This window comes from Diadema antillarum, unplaced genomic scaffold (genome assembly GCF_040938485.1).
Source record: "Diadema antillarum isolate AM-2024a unplaced genomic scaffold, OU_Dant_1.0 seq00000474_RagTag, whole genome shotgun sequence".
NCBI lineage: Eukaryota > Metazoa > Echinodermata > Echinoidea > Diadematoida > Diadematidae > Diadema > Diadema antillarum.
In genome coordinates this window covers 641,167-667,180 of record NW_027271441.1, presented here as the reverse complement: position 1 = coordinate 667,180, position 26,014 = coordinate 641,167, and the positions used below count along the sequence as shown (strand labels likewise).

The following is a 26,014-nucleotide window of genomic DNA, read 5'->3' as shown; positions in this document are numbered from 1 at the left end:
TCTACACTACTCCTCCACAAAGACAACGATAGAGACTTTCTAATCAAAATCATCCAGAGGAAAGGATTCATTCATTACCTCTTTCATTGTTTACCAAAAGGAACCATTCATTAACTTATCAATGTAGTGTGTTGGTATCCTCCCTTGTTTTACTCCTCCACAAAGACTTCCAAATCATAACATCCTGAAGATGCACTAATTACCTCTTCCGCTGTTGTACCAGGAGGAACCATTCATTAACTCATTAATTTATTCACACTTGCTATACAGGCTCTATTCTAAAGCACTTTCAAGCAAAGGTTCCAAAAGTAATGTACCAGGAATTCTCTGGAAGGAAAAGATAATCCTGCATCATATTAAAAGGATTTAGGATGGAAGTTTATCTGTTTTGTGCAACCTCCTCTCCAAGATGCGTCAGGCTTGCACTGTGAAAGACCACAGAAAATGAACAAAGGGAAGTTTAGCAGTGATGCAGCCAACACAGTAAATAATTTCTGCATTGGAACAACTGCTGATAGTCAGTGAAAACTAAAAGAGCAGCCATTAAAGCTAATTGAAGACTTGACATAGTTACTGAAAGAAATAGATCTAGAGATGATTTCATTTCCCTGTAGCAAATCTCCAGTGGATCTTGAGTAACAGGGAAAGGTGGAAATGCACTGGATGTAGCGACATCTACAGATGAGTTGCACTGTTAATATATTTTCCAAGGAATGTTAATACACAGTGGGTTATCAGCCTGTCACTCTTTGTTGGTTTTCAATCATGGTATCAGTGATCAAACCAGACTGTGTGGAACAAGTGTCATTGAGTCTCATTTGCCCTCTAGAGGGAGCTTTTCGATAAGGACAGAGCTGTAGGAAACCTTGCGGACAGATTACATTGTACCTTGACACTTTTTCTATGCCACTACTTTGGTTAATAAACAAAAAAATAATAATAATAATAATAAAACAACAATGAGGAGGCTGTTAATTGGAATGATAATAAAAACAATATCTTTAAAAAAATCATCAAAAATACACACAGGCAATATCAATGATGATAAAATACAATGTAATAACAAAAAAATAATAATAATAATCCAAGGAAGGATACTTGTAACTTAAAGATTTCAAAGCAACATCATCCAAGTAAATGTTAATGTTCTCTGTAAAGATGAACTGTAACCAATGCATTTTACAGTGCATTGTAACTGTAAGTGATATTTCAGAGCTTCAACACTACCCAATGATATAAAAAAAAATATATTTTCTCTGTTTACAACTTTAGAGAATCAAAAAACCAAATTATTCTCTGCATTCCCAATGGTGTAATCTTATCAATGTTAATATCATGTACTGTATATCTCTCATTAAGTGCATCAAATGAATAACATCATAATAGTCTACAAATGGGCATCTATGCCATACTTCAGTTAAGAATGTTCAGTGGCTGAACAAGAACATTTCTTGAATTCTTGTACACTTGTATAGATCTGTTTTTAGGACTGAAAAATGTCATTTAAGGCAATTGTGGCCACATTACAAAAAGTGTTATGAGTTGAACATATGAATTGATAACTACTTTTGTATGCATGTCACTTGATATTAGAATACTGCAAATCAATTGTACAACTTGCACTGATCAGGAAAACTATAATTTAGCAATGTCTGCTTGTCTTTGCAGACTGCAAACATGACTTGCAAATGATTGCAACTACATGTACTTTTGATTGAAGGTAATTCCTCATTTCTTATCATCACATCCCTCACAGGTAAGATGTACATGTATAAAGTCCATCACACTTTTAAACACATCACATGCATTGTTCTGCTATAATTATATTGCATGTCTGATATTTCACATACCGTATGGACTTGTATTTACAATTTTGCAAACTGATGTACATTTGTACCTCCCTAATTTACATGTAGAATGAGGGTGAAAGAATGAGAATAAAATTCATGTTCATTAAAAAAAAAAAAAAAAAAAATTGATAGGCCTACAACCTCCCACCTTGGATAATGACACATTATATACCACATTTGCATTAGAGGAGGCAATATTTGTGGAGGTACTAATTTTGCAAAATTTGTGGAAACAAACACACATGCAGTCAAATATGCCACATATACACGTGTCATAATTTGTCACCATCCTCCGACAGGAAATCAAGCACCCCTGCATACCACCTCACCATCTCGGCCAACCTCTCGTATGGGTACAACCTCTCCACCCTTCTGCACAAGTCCAGCAGGGCACGGTACCTGGAGCGGAGGTCAAAGTTCAGGAATTTCTGGACCTTCCTCAGGCAGATGGGGCAGAGAAACAGGGGCTGAGTGAGCGCCTCGTCCGCCGACTTGCTTTCGTTCATGGCACAGGAGAAGAAAACACAGTGGGACAAACCAAAGAGGTGGCAGAGTTCATGACTGGAAACCTGCATTTAAAAACAAACAACAAACAAGCAAACTATCAAAACACAAGGTTATCAGTGTATTACCCTAAGAGCAACATTTAATATGTACTACAATACAGTCTCTTGTCTCACAGTGGATCAATATACACTGTAAATGTCTCGTGCAATGTAGGGCTACCACCCTTGGCTTACTGATGAAAAGTTCTCTTCAAGATGAAAATCCTGACGGATGTGGTAATTTGGTTGTAGAAATCATTGCATTACCTTTTTGTCTATAAATGTACTAGTCCATCTGACTTTCACTGTGTGAGTCTGATAAACAGGGACTTTCATTTTGTTATAACCTTGCCCATTGTTGCAAATTTAGCAGTTGTAATCCACTCTACTTTGACAGGCTTCTGATTCTGCAACATTAACACAAGCTCACTTAATACACATGTATGAAGAGATGGAACGAAGAAGAGAAACTGTTACTCTACCAAAACCTGTAGAATAAAACACAAACAATGGATAGAAAATATATGAAGTACAACGATAGAGCATCAAACTACAGAAAGAGGGGGGGGGGGGGCTCCTGAAACTTAGTCTGAGCTGTATACGTTAAACAACTTGTACAATGTACCCTCATCAGCTTCCACAGGAGATTTCCCGTTATCTCCAGTCCATCCTCAACTACAGTCTCCAAGTCTGATCTCGCAGTCTCACTTCTTTTTAACATCTTTCTGTCTTCTTCAACAAGATGTCCCTCATCTACTTCTTGTAATACAGTCCCTTTGTGAGTTGTCTTGTCACAGTCATTGGCCACTCTCACAGTTGCACATCCACAGTTGCCAATTTCTTTCTGCACACTTCCGGTCAATGTATCCTTTTCTGTCAAAAGATCTGCACCATAATGTCCAGAAACAATATTACTTTTTACAGATTCATGTGCATTTGAATCTGATTTCGACATATTACAGGGTACTCTATCAATATCATCATTATTCAGTCTGCCATCAATATTGTCTTGTTTGAACGTCCTTGGTTCGTAACGACCAAAACTGAAGATGGCACAGCGGTGACTGTACAGTGCTTCCCCGAGTGCAAAGTTCAAGTCATCGGATGGATAGAGGTCAGTCCAGGTCAAGCCAAGGATGTACTCCTTGCGGTCAATGCCCATCTCTTGGTGCAGTCTGGTGTAGATGTCCGTGACCAGAAACTGCTTCTTCTTTGTCACTTTGTGGAACCTGCTGACAGGATTAATTTTGCTAATGTCAAAGCACTGTTCTAGTGTGACCTCTAACCCTGGAAAGAATGCCTCCAAGAAGGTCACTAAAAAATGTGCCAAAGAATCAACCCCCTCCATGCAGAAGTTGCCGACATCGAACTCCTCAAGAGGTACGAAGTGAAGAATTTTCGGATTTGTTGTAAGTCGCGATTTGGTGAATGGTGAAGCATCGAGTTGAACCATAGCTTTCCACATGCGATAGGTCTGTCGCCCTTTCATCGGAACTGGGGGATCACTGGCGGGCTTGAAGAGCAGTTTTCCGTCGCACGGACTTTCAGTGGAAGTAGTGGTACTGGTAGAAACATCGCGATGTAGATAGCTGAATCTTTGAACCATTCGTGATGGCATCACGTCACACGTAATGCTGAGTTCGAACAGGGTCCTTTCGTTCCGCTCTAATTTGCTCAGATCACCAACTAATTTGTTCACTTTTTGATGGAAAACTCTCTCTCGGTTGCCAAGACATCCAGCCATTTTATTTAGCATTAGGTAGGCCTACCCTGAACTTGCAGCATCTCCCGGCATTGCCCCAAGAAAGGTTCAAGGCCAAGGAGGGGGTGACCGAGAAGCTTTGCGCCGTTTTTCCCCGCACAATTAAAGCATGGAATGAACTTCCTTCTTCCGTAATCACACAAACGGATTCTGCTAAATTTAAGGAGATGTTATTAAATGGAATAATTGTTTAAATGTCCACCCTCCGGCACCTCCAGTCAAAACTCCAGTAGGAGTATTCAGGAGGACCTCAACCAAGTACCAAGTACCAAGTACCAAGTTGCGTTGGGGTGACACCACACTGCACTGCCGTCACTGCTCTGCTGGATTCTGGTCTCGTAGTGTATCGAATGCAAACGCTGACGCTGTTGACGCTGAAAGATGAACGCTATCCATGCGAGCGCGATACACTGACAAAATGTACACAAGCGCGCCATGCGCTAACACGCAATAAACCACCTGACAGTTGCTTCTGCTCACGTGACCGCTTTATACAACAGAGTGTGATTGGTGTGTAGCCTGCAGCTGCAGGCCTAGATCGAATCAGAAAACTCATCTTGTTCCGATGGTAGCTGGTACTGCACTGTGAACAACAACTTGAACAAGGTAACCCAGCTGGACCTTAAACTTGGTTGCCATAATTGTGTACAATTCTAGCTAGAATAGCTACCGCTTTACCGGGTATACCCGGGTATTCTCTTTGACTTTGTGCGGACACGCGATCATGCTGGTAGGCACTGGTACTGAAAGTGGGGTGGTAGTGTAGTGGTACAGTAGTACCAGAGCTACCAAGTCTCACGCATTCTGCGTGAGACTCAAGCATTTAGGGTCTGTCTCACGATCTCACGCATGGCATCCATTTTTCTCACGCATCTGGTGAAGTCTGCAATTTGGGCCAAAAATAGGGAGCATAGCTCAAAGGATTAAAGTGATAGTTGCAATTGAAGGTATATTTCCCTTTTGCCTTTCAAAATTAGTAAAAAATAGTCACTTAAGTATGCACCAGATCGCATCATTAAGAGCTAATAATTTAAAAAAGCTCCCTACCATGGGAGGGGGACACCCTCCTCGTTCGCGGGTGCATGCGCGCGAACGCCGAGACGCCAAGTCATAAAAATCTCACTCATAAAAGTTTTTTGAACTTGGCATCTCTGTAGTACCAGTACAGTAGTGGTAATAGAGCTACATTCGCGATTCATAATTAAGTATCAATGCTTACTGTTGTCATTGCTGTAGCGTAATAGAGTGTACACAGTCACAGCAAAGAGTCCTGCAAACACTGGCAAAATAAACTTAACGGTTAGAATATGTATCAAATATCATTTGCCTGTGGCTGTGTCATGTCGTGATCTGATGCACTTTCAATGTGTACATAATTATGGCAAACTACCAACTACAGATATGCCCTCTAACGTTAAAATACAAAATAAACAATACACAATAGCCCAGTACTACTAACCAAGCTTGTGCTTGAATAAAGAGAGGCAATTCAACACTAATTTACTATAAATGGAGAGCAAGTGAGTAAAAGTACGGATCTGCAAAAGTGGAGTCAATATCATGAGCCTGAGCTTTTAGATCCTAGCAGAATCTTTGTCACAGGCAAAATGACAAACGGGCAGGGGAAAGCGGTCTCATACACTCATACAGTATGTCTGGGACTACACTACACAAAACAAGAACAGTCAGGGGAGGGCTAATAAGGGACACAGAACAAAGAAAACAAAAGGTATGGGTTGGATGTCATGGGCAAAGTCATAGGGGAGGGGGGTTATTAAAAGCAGGAAGGTGGACAAACAAAGGGCAGAGGTGGGTCAGTCATGATTCCAAGAATCAAAGAGGGCAATCTGTGAAGGATGAATTAAGGATGAATAGGGAGGCAACATCAAACATGAGATAAAGGAACAATACTAGGGATAAAGAACAGGAAAAGAGTGAATGAATAGCAATTAAGCAGTTGATATTGAAACTAAAGGGGGGGGGGGGAGCTGAGCAAGCAGTGAGCCCTAACCTGGCATGGTGTCCCAAGAAGAAGCAATAAAATCAAAGTGAGAGTCGAGTCAACCAACAAATGCAAGTTACAAAGCATGAAATAATTGTAGAATAGTAACCATGATAAAGATAGTCATGAAAATTAATAACAATAGATTAAAAGGAGTAAAGCAAAATTCAAAGAGATGCATACATCTATATACATTCATACATATTTTGTTTTGTAAACACAGACAAATACAAGTGTGTATGTGTAGATTGTAGAAAAGGGCTCATTTTTTTTATCTTCAAAACTGTGAAAACGGGCTTGAAACACAAAACAATTTAATATATTGGAGAGGGGTACATTTATATTTCAAGAAGGTAACACACTAGGTGGTGTACATTTGGAGATCTACATTGTACTGTATTTGTTGTGTTGTGTATGCTCGCCGTCTTAAATTGTATTTTACATTGTTTTTAATTTTTTCAAGGGACTATTCTTAGATTCCAGGACCATAACTCTTCTGTCCACTCATGATTCTTCAGTTAGTTCTTGTTTTGCAATGTTTGTGTTTATTTTGTTTGTTTGTTTGTTTGTTTGTTTGTTTTTTAGTTTTTGTGTGTTTGGTTGTTTGTTTGTTTGTTTGTTTGCTTTCTGAAACATTGTTATATTTTATTTATCATTATAATTATTATCTAAAATTCATGTAAGGCACACTAAGAAGCATTTTAGAAACTTTGAGCTGTCACAGCTGTATGGTTTTAAGATGTTTTATATATTTTGTTGTTTCCATACTATAAAACTTTAATTGCCAATTGTAGGATTCGTGCAAAAGATTATCAGTTTGAAATGTTTCAAGATAATGTACCCTACAAAATGTCTTTCAAGGAGCGTGTTTCTACTGAGCGACGAAAATTCGAGGTGATGCCAGCCGATGTGTGGTGATACCGGCCGATGCCGGCCGATACCAGCCGATGCGTGGTGACACCTCGAATTTTTCCTCAGTAGAAACAGATCTGGTAGTGGCCGATGCCGGCTGATGCGAGGTGCTCCGTCGTCCATCTATTGAGGTGGTCGATGCGTGGTGACGCAAAGGACGATTCTCAGTAGAAACACACCGGGTAGCGAAATTCGTGGTGTATCGGACGTCTAGAATTTCTCCCCGCGCTTTTCAATCGGTTCATCGCACACATGTGTACAAAATACGTGTGTACACACAGCGACCGTGTTCGCATCATGCTTTGTTGGTACCAACTCGCTTGTGTATGTGTTATAGGCCATACGTTACGTTACATGTGAATTGTGGCATTCATCGCCTATTGTTCGCGTGATTAACAGCCTAACTTATTGCATTACTAAGCCCTCATCACTTACTTGATTTTACACCGCGTTATTTCATTTTATATTGTCTCGAATCGCGAGAGTACCACATTAGTATGTCGCAGTCTTGAGAAAATCTCAACTGGACCCTCGATCTCCAAAGATTTCTCATCAGTCAGTGGCAGGATACCAGTATGTTAGTGCGGGGTATCGTTGGATGGGAAGACGAAGAGAAATGGCTAATCAAAAAATAGCCGACGCAGTTGTAGCAAAGCAGGCAGTGCGCGCGTGACCCAAATCTGTGACTTAAAAATACCTGACTTCCGGAATCGCCGCATTTGCACGTCACCTTTGCATCACCTCGTATTTTATCGCTCAGTAGAAACAGCTCGAGTGGTCATAAAATACGAGGTGCTGCGTTGGACAAAATTCGTGGCGATGCCAGGGATGTGAGGTGCTCTCAGTAGAAACACGCTCAAGGATATATCAGCTTTAATTGTAACGGTTTCTTCAGTGTTTACATGGATTTTGATTCAAGTTTTTGTGCATTACATGTATCTCACAGTTCTTGCAGGTACATGTACGATTGTTGTACATTGTAGCTTTACAGAATATGAAGGTGATGGTGTACGAAATTGATTTGGACAAATTTTGCTCATATGCTCAATAGTACTACTTTAAAAATGCACTAGTTAATACAATGTATTCACTGAAATAGGGGATTACGTCAAGGTACTACAAACATCATGAATCAGTGTGGTGTCTAAAATGGCACAAATATAGTGCAACAGCTCATATGATCATACATTATTTATACTAACTTTCTGAGGGAGGGTAGATTCTAAATTCTGAATTTTGCAAATGTCATTGTTTTAGATTTGTGAAATCATACTGATTTGGCACAATACAACTGTAGGTTGAAATTCACATAGCCAATTTGTAAGGTATGCGCACTCAGAATTGAAAATTAAAAACTGTGATATTTAGTGTCTTGAGATTATTCTGATATCAAATGGTGAAAAATGGATTGGCTGATGATCAAATGAATTCATTAGATGAAAATAGAAAAGATAAAGTACAGATGTGCTTGCATTGATATTATACATTAAGTTATTGTAGATTTTCTTTTTAAGACAGGTAAGACTCTCAGAGAAAAATTGTTCAATAGAAGTAAATTGAAAAAAATGCTTGAAAAGTTAACTTAAAAATCACAATGATGTGTATCAGAAAATGGAAAATAAAAACTTATAAAAACTGAAAATCTGGTTGATTTAAATTTTACTTTATGCTTCAAGATTAGGTCACTCACAACAATGTCATACATGGTACAATGTACATATCCAGTGTGCAATGTATGTTTCTACATGGTGTTGCTGAGTACAAAGGCAGTACTCACCTACATGTTTTGTAGATTGCAAAGATCAAAAAGCTTTCGAGGTAAAAGAGAGAGTTTTTAGGGGAAAATTGAATGCCGTGCAATTAGAGCTGGCTTAGATTTTTTTCCTTTCTCTCTGTTTGATTTGACATTGTTTTTTGTCAGACAGTTTTATATCCATATTTTTTATGTGTGTAGTAGTAGACCATGAGGTGATGCTGAATAATGGTACATACATGTGTATCAATACACTGTGCTTATGCCATCAATTCAAATGCCTAGTCACACTGTTAGGGTAGCTGACTCAATATTCTTTCATTGTTTGTATCCCCCATTTGTTAAGAATTTAAAATAAGCCTCCACATATTTTTTATTTTAGTCTACTTAGGATTGACCCTCCTTGCACACACCACAACCTGAAACAAAACACAAGCAAAGAGACAAAAAGATGATTAAAACAAAACACAAACAAATAGACCAAAAGATGATTATAAAAAAAAAACAATTTGTTTATCAGTTGCTATTCCAGACTGTGCAGTAATTACAAGCTGTCGCTGTCACTCTCAAGCCGATATTAGTGTTACCATAGAAATACAATAGTATACAGTAGAGATACCCCATGGCGTGGCAGAGGGCTATTAATATTGCTCTGCAGGTTGGTCGACCAGTGTCACCGACAGGTCAAAGTCCATAACGAGCACAATTGTGGTTCACAGGCTTTGACAGATAGAGAGCAAACAAAACTTTGATCAACATCGATAAACAACCGTCTCTCAGTTTGGATGTACAGAGTATGTGTCAATGGCAATTCAGTGACCCTCAAAACAAACATCCATTACTATTGATTAAAGTCAAAATGAATCAGATATGACAAAAAGATATGACAAAAAGAAAGGAGGAGATATCAGCAGACATTTCAAACAAACAACACGTTCTAATACCTTCATTTGGTATCAGATGTACCACATGTTAACCATACTATACATGTACCATGGAATTACAACTCTACTTGGAGGTACCAAGTGTACTTTAAAAATGTATCGCGTATAACTTAAACATACAATGTAAATTTTATGTTGGGCACCGAAAGGAAACAAGTTAGTTTTGTTGTGTCTTGTTCTCATATGTTTCGTTTATATTTGATTGTTTTTAAAAGTCTAAATTGTGGGAGAACATGTTAGTGGTCATCTGGAGTTGTTACAATGTATCACAGTCATTTTTTTTTTAAGATTTCTTTTTAGTAGTTGTTGTTTTCTTGTGATTTTGGAGGGATGTGTCATTAGTTGATGCTCTCTCCGTCCTTCATTATGGGCACATGAGTATTTCCTTTTATCTTGTTAATTAGGCTGCTGAGGCTCAAAAGTCAAACTCAACATCTGAGGTCACAATTTCCATTTTGCAGCCTTGGGTAAACCTTTGACCCATTCATTTTAAAACCTACAATGCATATGATTATAATCTCATTCTCATATCTTTCTCACATGCACAGCACATGACTGACATTGTAACTCTGAAGAGTTGTTCCCTGTCATCTTCCTGGGAAATTTTTGCAGCCCTCAGAAATGATTTCCTTCTTCATTAAATTGGCAACCCTGAGCTTAACCCATTGAGGACAAATCCTGAGTATACAACGTACTCCGGGAAGGTGTCTAATATGGGAAATATGTGTTGTACATAGCAAAATCAGTCCATTCCTCAACGGGCTAACTATCACAGAAGATTAGATTGGAATGGTTTAATTTATTTATTTTTTTTAAATCTGGAAGTCTTTTGAGAAAATATATGCTGAAACTTTTAGATGAATTCTGAAATGTGTTGTCAATTTGAGAATTAAAAAGATAACAGCAATTGAAAATTTTGTCTACAGTCAATTATCCAGAGCAAGAAGGGTCCAAATGAAGGGGGAAAAAAGAAGAAGTGTATCTGGACTACCCTATGAAATTTTAACAAATGAATGAATAGTTTAATTGAAATACTGCATATACAGTATATGCCAAATATTTCGTTAGATTTTGTGAGTCGGGTGCTATTAGCCAAATTAAAGACATGCGGAAAAAAAAAAATTGACTCTCCTCCAGATCATGAATGTGACGCACAAGTTCACATTATTCCATTCAGTATGGTACTCCACGACCGCGAATTTAACCACTCACAAAATTGTCGGAAAGTCCAAATTCCCAAAAATTAAGACTTGCTAAATATATGGCATATATCAAGATACGGTTAATCAGACTGCAGAAATACAGAACCTGGGACTATATTGGTTACTTTTGAAATCAAATTCTGGGACACACCCTATCTCCCTCAGTATCTCCACAAACTACCATGTACTGAGGTGAGCAAACTCTTCTGACAGCTATATTTAGCGGTTCAGAGTGTGTCCCCCCCCCCCCCCCACACACACACACAAACACACTTGTGTGTAGATAAGATGGATCTTGGTGGAAATTTCTCAGTGTAAAGTGTGGCAGATGATAACATACAATACCTACAGGTGTATTTGTATGGTAATTATAGAACTACAATTTGTAGTTCTACAGTACCCTGGTTTTGTGTGCTTTGGAGTGAACGGCAACTTGTGCTTCTAGTGCTTTTAAACTGAATTCTGAGAAGAGGTACCGGTACAGTAACATATCATTGCAAATGGTTATATGGCTCATGTCATCATTTGACATTTTGATCGATTTCTATCTGATGAGTGCGTTGTGATGTTAAACTTGCAGGTTCAGTGTCTGTGTGTTATACATACACGTAGAACACCGTAATAGTTAGTCAACAGTTAGTATGGAATTTTTGAATTCTCACTTCATTTCAAGGGATTTGCGAATTGATTATTGATTATTGTTGTCCTTTTTTTTCTTTCTTTCTTTTAGCTATTGCGTGCGTAAAAAAGTAGCACCATGGGATTCCTGTCGGTGGTGACTGTCCTAGTCCTGGCACCGCCAATTCTCTACATCCTCAACTCTCTCCTGACCTCTGACCCTGAACCAGTCCTGGGCATCTACTCCCAGCGAGGGCGCTGGTTTGGCCTCAAGTACTGGCTGTTCTACTTCATGATGAGGCTGCGAAAGAGGCGGGGTGCTGCTGGTCGTCCCGGCATGAAGGCCTCGGAAGCGGGCTACGGGGTCAAGCTCTACGACAACGTCCAGGACATGGATAAGGCACAGCCTTTACCTCCAGCATATTTCTTCCCAAAGGTCAAACATTCACTTTTTCAATGATCATTCCAAGACGCTTTTTTTATTCACAAAGTGCTATGACATGTAAGCAACTTCACTTTGCCCTGACAAGTCGAGCTTCAAAATTTGTCGAGATATTTCATGCATACAATGTGACTACTTGTATTGGAAAATGTTGCAAGAAGTGATGAAAGCAGATTTCTTGACCTTCCAGATCTGGAAGAAGTATTCTTTTCCTCATAATAACAAAATTGTGGAACTGCAATTATTGTATGACGATCAGTCCCATCGATTACATCCCTTGTAAATAGGCTGTGGATGCAGTGTACTTCAACGGTTCAAACAAAGATGGTGTCTACGTTGTCACGGCGATCGCCCGCCGGCAGAACCAGCTGGCAAATGTCCTAACGTACCTGGTCCTGCCAGATGTCGGTGTTTTGCAGCTTCCTGATCATCCAGGCACAACCCTGGAAGACTGCCATCCAGACAAACACTCCATCGCTGGACTAACCATCGAGAGCGTTCAGGCTATGAAGGAGTGGAAGATATCTTATAAGGGCAAATTGAGGTAAGATACCAACTGTAGGTTTCCATTCCAAAGTACCCCTATTCCTTCTCTGCCTCCTCCTCCTCCTCCTTTGACTCTTTCTGCTCTTCCTCCATGTCAGCTCTTGGCTCTGAGTAGTCTGGCTGACGATAGATTAAGTCCTGTTACAGTGGTACGATGGTACACAAACTACAAAGGCGGGTGGCATTACACAAGTGTATATGGTGAAATAAATTGTTTGTTAGGGACAAAGCTCTGTGCTTTCCGGCTCGCCAAAATGAAATAAAATCAATGAGTGCATAAATTGACAAATTGATATATTCCATTGTTATAGAAGGTAGTATTCCAACACAATATTGCTTCAAGACAATATTATCATACTAGGTCAACGTTGTGGCAGGCATAATTGTCACTGGGGTGACAAGACCTTGTATCTGCAATTTTGGTGAAAATGACTTTTTCTTATTAATAGTAAAATTATGGTTTAGTGATGTCCTGTCCAAATCCCAACTGTCTTATATTCCAAAAATGAAGCCACCACGGTATGTCAAAGGAAAGGCTATCCCATTCACTATAATGCTTTGGCCGCCATGTTTTTTGGTTCTTCCGAACATTTGACATTTGTAGATATGAGGTCTTGTCACCCCGGCGACGAACATATACGTAGGACTTAGTGGTTAAGTAGCACCTGGGAGGGGGTATGAGCAGATCAAGCTATCAAGTCCTTTAGATCACTCTCGTGAAGTTCACAAAGTTGGGGTGTCCCTGGGTCTTACCTACGGACAAACGATGGGCAGGTGCGTCATCCTGTAGGACAAGGATGGCGAGTAGTTCCGAAGGCGAAGCTTTGAGACCCGACCAGCGACAAAACGCCGCAGACCGATGCCAAATAATGATGGGGTTTTAAAGAGTGGCGTATGATACTGTTGAGTGCTGATAGGGTTGCGTGCAAAATAGTAGCTCAGGATCGATGCCTGCAGGATGTCGCGTTATAGCGATGCGGGCTGGACGTTTGTCATGAGCCCAGCTCATCCCTGAGGTAATTAAAACATTGGGTTTCAGAAATGAGGGGATAATTGTATCATTACTACGTTTAAGCTTCCCTCTGCCATTTCTCTGCCACTTGTCTGCCACTTTCATCTGATCAACAAAAGGTATGTATCTGTATAATCTATTCAAATACCGGTACATTCTTATCTATTGTAACAAATCACCCTCTTGAATTGTACATATTATAACTTCTGTACACTGCAACTTCATAAACCAATTAAATTAATAGTTTCCTCATGTTCAAACTGCCTCTTACTTTTATTATTCTTACTCTGAAGTGATATATATGTATACTCCTCAAGAATACTGCATACAATAAATTTAATGCAATAAACGAAGCATAATTATCATTCTCGTATCATAACAATTGTATTTCTTACGTTATAGGTGTCTTCCTTCTTGAAATTCAGATTCTATGTGAAATATATAAAAATTGATTACACTGCTTTCAGAATATTACAACTCTTCAGAATATTACAGCTTTTCGCACTTTCCACTACCAGGAAAAAATACTTTTACTCAAATGATATATTACAAGCAATTAAAATTTTCCTCCACTTTGATGTAAAAAGGATATGCAAAAAAAAACAAAAACAAAATACAATTAGTATGACAACTTACAGTTCATGGAGGGGTGCGTCAAGCTGGGGGAAATGGGGGCTTCTCCAGGCCTGTGCTGCCAGAAGTCACGCTGCCTGCAGTGCTCTGGTTCTGCCAGCCATGCACAACCAATTTGCAAGTTTGGGCATGTGCCTCAGCCTCAGTGCCTCCAAATCCCTATAACACACATATAGAAGCTTGGGTTGCAGCTCCTCAGTCTCACATCCTTCTGCAAGAAGCTCTGGGTGTCATCTGTTCACTCTCACACTTTCTCTCTCTTACATCTTGGCACTCTCATACTCACTTGCATACACAAACACAAAAGATTTTGCATCCTACACAATTAAACCCACCTGTGTGAAATATGCCAAAACCCTGGGCTATGTGTTATTGACTTGCTAGGCAGACTGGTAACTTATCCCGTTCCTTTGAATAATCCCTACCTGGTGAATTCAATATAAAACTTAGATGTGAGCATGATCCTAAAGCAAATGAGAGGAAGGGGGGGGGTAAAACTGGTCACATTGTGACACTTCACCTTCCCTTCCTCCTACTCCCCTCTTCCTCTTCCACATACACCTGTATGTTCCTTTTTCTGCAGTTGTACCTGTCATCACCATATTCATAATGGTACTCCAGTAGTAAATAACAATTGTATGAGAGTATATTTATACACATTGTAACTCCTCCTCCTCCTCCTCCTCCTCCTCCTCCTCCTCCTCCTCCTCTTCCTCCTTCTCCGCTTACTCCTCCCTTCTCTTATCTTCCTTTTTCCTTTGTGTTCCTTTCCTTACTGTTACAGGTGTACCAGCCATCACCATTTTTTATGATGGTACTCCAATAGTAATAAATGTTGTGTGAGAGTATACACTTTGCAAGTGCATGTGTGTCTTTTCTTATGTAGTGTTTGACCAGACTTCTTCTATTTTCCAGACTTGTTGATGCCAAGAAGAAAAATTGGACAGAAGGAGAGCTCCTGGATGTGTCAATGGAATTCAGGTATGCCCCCTTGCAAGTAGGACCATGGTGGATCTGGGCTCCATTTCATAAAACCTTGATATGATAGCAACTCTTGCTGGAATGGCAATTGTTGTGGTAATCACAAGAATCCAGCTTCCTGATTGGCTGCTGCTATGTGAAGTTGCCATTCCAGCAGGATTTCCTATCATATCAACTTTTATGAAATGGGGGCCCTGATTGTCCGTGAGGATTTCATAAGCTGGTAATGAATTGATTAGTAGGGGTACTAGTGGAATTGAAAGCACATATTCAGTCAATCAGATTGTGCATACACTGGAGAAAAAAAAAGTTATCCAAACAGTTTGACATACCCTGATTTTTGTGGTTGAAATTATAGGTACCCTTTATTTTATTATGTTTTCTGTGATATCACATCACCGTGCAATAAAGTATGATGATTATGGACAGTTTTAATGTATTTTGGATGTTGTGTTCTTTCAGATGATAGTTTGTTACGTAATCAAATTCAGTTGTAAAATCTTTCCTGTGGTGTAGAGGGCTCACAATTCCAGCTTGCAGTAAGTAGCAGCAATTCATGTCTCCATGTTACATTTGTCCCCTCTCCCCTATCAGGTGGACGGCTTTGACCACATACTTCGACTTTGACACTGACCTGGATGCCTCGCTGATGGCCGACACCATCGCCAGGGAAAAATGGTCCAGGCAGTTCTTTGAGGAGCTGAAGAGGTGAAGAAAGCAGGGTTCTCAAGAGACTAGTAGTTGTCCTTGGCAGTCGAGGAAAGATTTCCTTTAGGGAGTCCCATTAGAGTGACAGCGCTGGCACAAAAGTCATTAAAGGACAAGTCCACCTTCGTATACATAAGGATTGTGAGAATGCAGCAATATCAGTAGAACACATCAGTGAAAGTTTGAGGAAAATCGGACAATCCTTTCAAAAGTTAAGAATTTGTTAAGTATCTGCCCAGTCACTGCTGGATGAGAAGACTACTAGTGTATGATGTCACATGCGTACAACGATATAAGGAAAATAAAAAGAGAATTTCACAAAACTTTACTTTTTTAATAAAGTGCACATTTCTTCAACTTGTTACTGACATATGTGAAGGGTAATATTATTCCCCCTGCCTTCTGAAAGAGAGAAGTCGAGAGTTCTTTTGTTATGCGAGAAAAATGGAAATATGTTGATTTTTCTTTATTCTTTCTTTAAATCGTTGTACACATGTGACATCACAAACTATAGTAGTCTTTTTATCCAGCCGTGACTGAGCAGAAACTTCCAAAATTCATAACATTTGAACGGAATGTCCGATTTTGCTCAAACTCTCACTGATGTGTTCTATTAATATTGCTGCATTCACTCAACCCACATGTCTATGAAGGTGAACTTGTCCTTTAAAACCTCCGCCAAGGGAGGAGGTTATGTTTTCATTACCCTTGTTTTGTTTGTTTGTCTGTGTGCACAGTAACTCAAAACGTTGCCAACGGATTTGGATGAAACTTGCTGGAAAGGTTGAAAATGACACAAGAAACAGATAATTAGATTTTGATAGTGATGCGGAAATGTCTATGGTTTTTATGATAGGGTCAATGACCTTGAGAGTTCAAGCTGCGCATGTTTGAGGTATTCATACGCGCACTACAGTGCGTGCTCTAGTTTGTGCTAGGGCGAGGCGCGCCAAGCAGCTGAGGGTTGATGCCATAACAAAAGGCGATCGTAAAGTGCTCTACTGATTTGAGAAATATATGCGTGTGCATCACATTCATATCATAATCAGAGTCATTATTTTCACGTGTCTTTAATTTCGCAAATAGCACCTGACTCGCGAAATTCGTGACAGTGAAAACCTCACAAGATATTTGGTTTATGAGGTTTGCAGTACATTGCGTAGTTGTCTCTTCCCTTGCTTTCCTCTTAGAGTTTGTTTTTTGCTTTACTGTATCTTTAATAGAAGAATGTATTTCTAGCAATAAAAATTGTGCAGAGACCTTTCATGCTGAAGTTGGATATCGGCCATACCAATGTTGATTTTGATACATCCATGCTGTACGTATATATACAACATGTGATTCCGCTCGAGTATGTACGCCCATGATTTTTATCATGGCTACTACTAAAACACTGATCAATTCAGTGCTTATTTACGTCAATGCAGGGCAATTTGTCAATCAGTTGCAATGAAAGCATCTCGACAGAAGAATTTCATGAATTTGAATAACATGTGATTGTTTTCCATAGAACTTACTTATGAAAACTCTTGGAGAGTTCAGTTTTAGGACTTGTCACTTCTTCAGCTCCATTTGGTTGAAGAAAAAACTAGTCAAAGTCACAAAACTTTATTTTCCATGATTTTCACAAAAAAGTCCAGTGGTATAGATTCAGTTACGCATTATTTTCGGCCATACTATAAAACGTGATATATTCGCGGCATGAAAATTTCGCGAATTGGAGCCGACAATCTTTCTTGCGGCATGAATTTTTTGCAAATTGCCACTGGCGTTCAATGCATATTGTGTTGGCAAGAACTTTCATGTGCATTTTGCCGCTCACTAAATTCGCGAAATTGAAATGCACAAAAACATTCCCCATTTTACAGTACTCCTTTACCTGTTTCCTATGGGGCAGTCCTTCTCTTTTTCAAGTCAACAGATGATATTGTACAAATGAGTGGTTGTTTCAGGTATTCAAAGTCTTGTTTATCTCTGCACGACAGATCTCACCAGACTCACCATGAACAGTTTGGAAAACTCCAGGGCACGATAGAGGTCGAAGGTCACAACAAGCGTGAGGTGACCTTGGTTGGCATGCGAGATCATTCATACGGTAAGCCTCACCTGCCCACTCCCAGAAAATGGGGTGGAGGTGTGTGGTTTTGCTGAATGTATGGTTCTTGCCCTATCTGTAGAATATTTGATCCACTTGTGTTTGTGGGGAGTTTTCAGTTTCCTGTAATGTTTAAAAGTCCTTACAATTTTCCATGCAAGGGACTTTTGACAGTGTGTACAGATCTATGGGGTTTTCTGTGCCATTCAACCATTAAAATCACACTAAGGACTGAAGTGCACTTCCATATGCTGTTTGAGTTTAATAACATTGACAAATTGAGGAGACTCTGGCAAACACAATAACTGAAGTTTCATCAAATTCTGACATGAAGTACAAAGAAAGTTATTTTCTTCAAATAATGATATTGGTTTTATCCATGGTTGATGTGATATTTTGTCTTTATTATGCCTCCGCAATGAAGTGGCCGGAGGCATTATGTTTTCGGGTCGTCCGTCCGTCCGTCCGTCCGTACGTCCGTCCGTCCCGTTTTGTTTTTGTCGATATCTCAAGAACCGTGTGGTGGTTTTACATCAAACTTGGTATGAGGGTATATCCTTGGGGGATAATACTTTGTGTGGATTTTAGGGTCACAGGGTCAAAGGTCAAAGGTCACAGGTTATTTTGTGAAAAAAAAAATTGAAATTTCATGTTTTTCTCCATATCTCGCAAATGGTTCAAGGTATCTTCATGGAACTATTAATAGTATATATGCTTGTACCGATGGGCAGTGATTATCTAGGGAAGTTGGGGGTCATGGGTCAAAGATCAGGGGTCAAAGGTCAAGGTCAACTCCTCGAAATATCACTACTTTCCTTATATTTATGCAATGAATGAAGGTTTTTTGTTTTTTTTAACTTGATGTATACATGTATTACCCAATATATATTCTGTGGGAAGTTTCTTGCCAAAAGGTCAAAGGTCAAAAGGTCAAAGGTCAAGTGAAAGTGCTGAATTGCACTTTTTCCTCCATATCTCAAAAGTAACTCACTTATAGGTATCATCATGAAACTTACATATTTATGCATGTTCAACCTAACAGTGATTCTCTTTGGAACTGTGAGGTCAAAGGTCAAAGGCCAGGTTTAGATAATGCTATTTTCCCATTTGATACTGAAATAATACTTTTTCTCAATACCTTGAAAACTTACTCAATGCATAAACTTATAAAAGGGTCAAAAGTCAAGTAAAAATCATCAGTTCCCCAAATACCTGCACTCTGACATTTTAATAATTCATCCAGTTGAACCTAGTTCTAGGAAAGTGAACATTCAGCCCATTTGTGTCAAACCTGTCATTTTAATATTTTGCCAATTGTTTGAAACTGTCATCACACATTGTCAAGACATTGTACTATAGACCTATTAGGAAAACCATGCGTTATGGCGGAGGCATATCAGTCGCTGTAGCGATATATCTAGTTTTTCTTTTACTCCTTGACTTGACTTTATTGTCAAATCACAGTAAGCACTATTTGGGCACCCGTCCCGCTTCATCATGAATATTCATCAGGCAGTAAGATACTGTACTAGTAAAAGGCAGAACGCCTGATGTGTGCCATATGAATATAAAAACGTTTCGCCGGGAAATGTAAAATTCTCGAAAATTGCATCAATGGGGAAAGTAAAAACGTCTCGCCGGGAGATGGAAAAATGTTCAGTTTTGCCGAGAAACTTAAAAACGCTGCTGGGAAATGTAAAAAATTATGTATTTCCACGGTATTACGGATACCTGTAGATGATGAATATTCATGATGAAGCGGGACGGGTGCCCAAATAGTGCTTACCAACTTCAAATCACTTAGGTTGCAGATTATGAGAAATCTGTGTGTCTGTCTTTTTATTTATGAAAAGTAAGGTCATCGATATTATTTGAGGTCATTAAACTTGTAGCCATGAAAAATGTTAATATCAAATTCATTTTGAAGTACTCAGGCAGTGAACTCCATAGATGCAATGGAAGATATTGTAAAGGCCAAATCAAATTCTATTTTTTTTTCCACTCAGCAACTATAGAAGCATTTGACATAATGTCCAAGAACTAGGAATGTGGACATAGTATAAAAGGGTAGATTATACATCTACATAGAATAAAAGGGTAGATTATACATCTTGTACGTTAATGTGGGATGATGTGTGGAAAGGATAGAGGTCAAAGATCAAAGTTTGAAATGTTGTGATCACACAAGAAACTTACATTATCTGTCCCTTGATGTGACAGGGAATTATCGAGACTGGAGTGAGTTGCACCGCTATGCCATCCACATGCTGCACCTAGAGGATGGGACGTGTATACACGCCGGAAAGATCTGCTATCCTCGCCGACTTTCATGGTGAGACTTTGTGTCACAATTCTTCTCTTTGCGTCATCATGCAGATGTGCCAACATTATCTCTGACATTAGAGTGCTCTGAGGGTTTTTTTTGTGTGTGTGGTTTTTTGTGTGTTTTTTTTTTATGGGGGGGGGGTTTGGTTTATTTTTTTTCAGAAGAGATGCCATGTTAAAGGACAAGTTCACTTTCATAGACATGTGGGTTGAGTGAATGCAGCAATATTAGTAGAACACATCAATGAGAGTTTGAGCAAAATCGGACAATCCGTTCAAAAGTTATGAATTTTGGAAGTTTCTGCTCAGTCACGGCTGGATGAAAAGACTACTATAGCTTGTGATGTCACATGAGTACAACGATAGAAAGAAAGAATTCAAAAAATTCAACATATTTCCATTTTTCTTGCATAACAAAAGAACACTCGGCTTCGCTCTTTCAGAAGGCAGGGGGAATAATATTACCCTTAACATACGTCAGTAGCAAGTCGAAGAACTGTACACTTTATTCAAAAAGTAAAGTTTTGTGAAATTCTCTCTTTCTTTTCCTTATATAGTTGTACGCATGTGACATCATACACTGTAGTAGTCTCCTCTTCCAGCAGTGACTGCGCAGATACTTAAAATATTCGTAACTTTTGAACGGATTGTCCAATTTTCCTCAAACTTTCACTGATGTGTTCTACTAATATTGCTGCATTCTCTCAATCCTTATGTAAAGGTGGACTTGTCCTTTAAGTCAGTGATATATATGTTAAAGGCAGTGATAATGAGCATTAACTCTTTATGAGCCATGGTATAAACACCCTGTGTGCCACATTATTCCGAGACAGCAACGTACTCATGCTTCAGGAAAACATTCTATGTTTCAAATCTTGTAGCTTTCTTAGATTTGTGTTACCCCGCAAGTTTAATGCGCAAAGTTGTTGAGAAAATGTGAAGCATTACTTTAATGAAAATTGTATGACAAATCAAAATTTGTTTTGCTTTCAAATGACCAGTAGTTACATTATTGTAGAGGCATGACTTCTGCACAAACAAGAACAAATAGAAACAAACAATTTCATTGCAAATCCAGTAGGGAACACTGCTAGATAGGCAATCACCTCATAAAATACAAGCCGCACGTGGCAGGAATGGAATCGCCAGAAACGCTTCTGTTGTACCGTGGAATGGCACAATTTATCAATTGGTTTGGGCAGGTTTGTGGATTTGAGCAGGATATGCGAACTTGGCATGCCGTCGACTGAGTAGGACGTGCGAACGTGGCACATAAGGAGTTAATAGCAATTGGTCATGAGCAGTGTCCATCTCGTGTTACCCAACACTGTTTCCAATATGTGTTCTGGGCAGTTATACACTTCAGAGGTAGTCCAATGTATTGTTTTCCACATTCAGAATATTGACTGTCTTAATATCCAGTGTCACTCAGCTCCTTTTGTAAATCACAGACCCAAGTAGACGGATTTTCTTTGAAATATTGTGAATTACCCCTTTTTTTCCCCTCTCTCTCTGTCAAAAGTTTGACGACGGGCTACGTGATGCGTCCAGGCGACTACAAAGCCACGCTGACCCACAGCACCTTTGACATGGTGACCACAGGGGAGAAAGAGTGGGCCATTCCAGACAAGTACAAGTTTAGCTTTATCTGTGGTAAGTCAGTGGTTCCAGGTGGAGTTGATCACTCAAGAGCCTAGGGGGATGAATGTACACCATTTCTCACTTGTATGTGTAGTGTGTGTGTGTTTATCTTTATGAATTTTTGTGTGGGTTATAATCCTTCCCACATAAATGTCATGCCCCACAGACTCATTGTCCCAAAAGAACACACTCTTCCTTTTCAGCATGAATAACTTTAGAAAGGATGATTGCACTGCTTTGAAAGTTGACATTAATCATGGACAGTATTGTTAAAAAAGCATGCTCAATTTTCAGCTTAATCTGATAATCCCTTCATTGTTGTTGCTCAGGTCCTTCTTTTATCCCATTAATCACACAGCTAGCATGGCTTGGTAAAGATTATGTCCTTGAATAGACCCTGTAGTTCAGAGCCTCTTTTCTCAGTTCACTCTTTTCCAGAGTGTGTGCATTCTTTCCTATATTTAGATGGGTTAGAAGAGTCCATTTTGATTGAGTTATGCATCATTTCAAAGACAAGGCTATAATTGTTATCATTATTTTTTTGGTGGTGGTTGTTGCGACATTAATTGATTCTTTTTTTTTAGTCATCTGCAATGTGTATGGGAACCAAGTGGGCTACATAGGCTGACATTTTATGTATTTTCTTTTGAATGATTTCCATCCATGTGGCAATAAGTTTAGTACAAGAAGTTCCGAATCATACACCCAGAAGATCCATTGAGAGATGGATTTTTGGAATAGGTACTGTTTAGAGGTCTCAAGTCATTAAAGTTTTCATGCATTATTAAATGAATGCAAGAGTGAAAGATAATGAATGCTATAATACTTCAAATGACAAATGACAAATTACAACAAATCTGTGTATTTTTTTTTTTTTTTTTTGGGGGGGGCTTAGTGTAATCAGCAGTATTTCCTGAAATATTTTGGAGAATAAAGTGTGAAGCAGAAAACTTGTGCTATCTTGTCTCTCTGATGTTCTTTGTGTTTTGTTTCAATTTTGATTTTGTTTTGCTATGCCAGGCAAGGAGAGGTTTGACTGTGAGGTGGAGGTCCAGACGGCCCCAGTCTTCTACATGGGCAAGAATCGAGAGGCAAAGCTCTTTGAGGGTTTTGTCCATGTCGTCGTGAACGGCAAGAAGGGATGGGGGATTGCGGAATACTGCTACCAGTGAGTGACATCCAAGTCTTAGAGTCCACTTTCCCACTTCCAGATTTACTTTCTGATTTCATTAAATGCTGAAAAGTCAGTAGAACACACCTTCATTTAATTTTGAGAAAATTTGGATGAGTTATTCTATAGTTATGAATATGCTGCACTTCTGGTACAAAGATCATAGCTAAAACAAAATGTTGTTACAATGATGTATTACTAAAAAATTCAAGTCCCAAAGTCTAAAATATCTTTATGTACTTACTTTCTTGGCTATAACAACAGTTTGATATATGGAAAGAAAGCTGAAAGTCCCAAGGACTTTGTTATAACAGGAGCCACCAGTAATGAAAGTTTTGGTTAAAGGTGTGTGTGTCATCAATGCAAGTATAGGTTTATGATATTCTATGATAAATACCCATTCCCTAGACATGTTGCTGGCATGTGACGTGATTGAAATTTCTGATGTAGGTATCAAGTTGATTTGTTTTTCATTCATCTAGAATGAAAATATTTGGAGTGCTCTATATATTTTCTGTACATTATTTCATCACTGGGACATCATATTCATCATTATATGCCTTAGCCTTAATCTTGTCTTGCAATGATGACACACATTTTCTCATAAGTGTTGAAATCCATAACTTTTGGAGGAATTATCAAATTTTCCTCAAACTTTTTTGTGCTTATAAAATAGCATATATCCACTGCATTCACTTAATTGCTATATTTAATGTCAATTTTCTCAAAGTAGACAGATTGAATTTAAGCAAACAGTTTGAAAAAGGCTTCATCAAAATTGGACATGAGACTTTTGACAGATAAACCGAAAGTGTACTGCCAACAAATTAGATAAAAAAGTTGTCCAGGAGGGACTTCCTAAATGTGGGTCTGAGAATTTTGCTGATTTGTTTGATTTGTTGTGGGTTTTTTTTTTTTTTTTGTTTCTTCACTTTTTTTTCCGTTATCTGAAGCAACCGGGATGTAGACACGGATTCCTCATAATATGCAGCACTATGGTGGTGTAGATCATGTGATGGTGAGTTATCGGGAAGATGGCCCCTCACTGCACAGACGGTCATTAGCAGCGCCTCAGGTTGAGCTTCTATGCAAGGACTATGCGAACAAGCCTCGACGATTTATCATCCGCCCACTTTTGGACGTCAGGTATAATCATGTACGACCCCTGAAAATGATTTCTAGCTTCTTTTCAAAATAGATGTGTGTTTTATCTTTCTTTTGTCTGAGATTTCAGGGTCTTTCAGAGGGAATAATCATTGATGAATTTTAAATTACTGGTAGTTAATGAGCAATGAAGAAAGCTGTGTTTATGGCACAACATAATCATATTTCAAAATCTATGCACCCATTTATACTTTGGTGGTCGAACATGATTTGTAGCTCTTTTCCAAAGTTGGCCTGCATTTCATCCTTACTAAATTTTCAGAGTAGGCGATAACACTGATAAATTGTGAATTTCAACAAAGAATTGGGAAAAAGGAGGCTGCTTTGATGGGGTATTATGTTCAGATTTTCAGATCTTTGTTCCATTGAGATTAGGAAAAGAGTGCAAATATGTGGTCGCTTTATCGCACAGAGCTACCATAGATTGTAGAGTTTGGAATTAAAGTGGTATTCCTTGACTGTATTTATGTCATAATTTCTTGAGAGCAGTATTTGTGAATTGAGACTTGAAAGGCAGTTTAAAATGTGGTTGAATTTGTACTCAAGAGAAACACAGCAAAAGAGTGAGTTTTAGAAATTATACTTTTTTAAAAGAAAGTCAGCCTTTTTCAACCATATACACAATTATACAATGCATTTCTGCCACAGGAAGCAATATATATATTTTTTTTTCATGAGCTTTCTATCTTACGATGACATAGATCTGAAAACCAAAACTTATCGTCAAAATGGAAGCACCGCATAATTAATGGCATATCACATCATTCTTACCAAAGTCTAGTCCTTTAGTCTGAACTAAAGTCTTTGTACTGCTGCTCTGCGGGGTGATACAACTGAACAGCAGTTAATTTTGTGTTTGGAAAACATGAGTGCTCCTGAACAATGTACAGCAGTATCTTTTTTTTTTCATACAACAGGACCTGGTTAGGTTGTACTTTCTGAAATCAAAGATCAATATATCACTCATTCAAAAATTATGAGGTAATACTACTTGCTCTTTATGAATTGATTTCATTTTTATTCCTTTTTAGTTATTTTTGTTTCTTTTTTAATGGCAAGATGTTTGATCTTAAAGAAAACAGTTATTGAGATTAGCATAGTTTCAGTAAGCTACTCAGTTTATTTTGTCAGCGTAAATACCACTGATCGCAGCACAGGTATATGAGGGTGCTTGAATGCTCAGGCAAGTGAAAATGTTGAACTACCAGGGCTTTTTTCTTCTTTCCTGATTAGTAGTCAAGTAACCAAAATGGAAGTTCAGTATACCTGTATAATGTACACTCGTAATGCTGCAATCGAGAGGGTCGAGTTTGATGCATAACATGTGTTTTTATTACATAAGAAGATTCATACCATAGGCAACTATTTTATATAGCCATGAAGAATGAATGGATGATCACCCACAATGTATGTGGAGGCCAATCAAACTTATAGAACTTTGTCCATTAAAGATGTTTCTGCACAATTGAAACAATATTGTGATGAGTTCTTACAGAATTGTAGGATATTTTGTAAACATCAATACTTTGTGTGTGTGAATGTATGTGGGGGAGGGGGGAGGGGGTGTGAGGGAGGAATATCCACGATCTGTGCTTGCCTAATGTGAGATCACATATGTTCTCTAGATCAAGTCTGTGAGTGGTAGTCTCAATGATGTGTTCATTCAGACTCTGTTGCATCACCAAAATCAGTAGATATCTGTCATTTT

The 26,014-nt window shown here is 38.7% G+C and overlaps 2 protein-coding genes across 2 annotated transcripts; one reads left to right on the top strand and one right to left on the bottom strand.

Annotated features, from left to right (window-relative positions):
* Positions 1-2,063: 2,063 nt before the first annotated feature.
* On the bottom strand, positions 2,064-4,061 carry LOC139733392 (uncharacterized). The gene is made up of 2 exons (XM_071644222.1): positions 3,021-4,061; positions 2,064-2,419 (listed from the first exon to the last, which is right to left on the bottom strand). The coding sequence occupies exons 1-2, from the start codon at positions 4,011-4,013 to the stop codon at positions 2,123-2,125; spliced, it is 1,290 nt and encodes a 429-aa protein (XP_071500323.1). The 5' UTR covers positions 4,014-4,061; the 3' UTR covers positions 2,064-2,122.
* A 657-nt stretch (positions 4,062-4,718) lies between these two features.
* Positions 4,719-24,133, top strand: LOC139733391 (uncharacterized). Its single transcript, XM_071644221.1, has 10 exons — positions 4,719-4,763; positions 11,701-12,024; positions 12,318-12,574; positions 15,137-15,202; positions 15,797-15,910; positions 17,896-18,005; positions 20,226-20,337; positions 21,853-21,983; positions 22,992-23,139; positions 24,096-24,133. Exons 2-10 carry the CDS (start codon positions 11,728-11,730, stop codon positions 24,124-24,126), a joined length of 1,266 nt encoding a protein of 421 aa, XP_071500322.1. The 5' UTR covers positions 4,719-4,763; positions 11,701-11,727; the 3' UTR covers positions 24,127-24,133.
* The last annotated feature ends 1,881 nt before the right edge of the window (positions 24,134-26,014 follow it).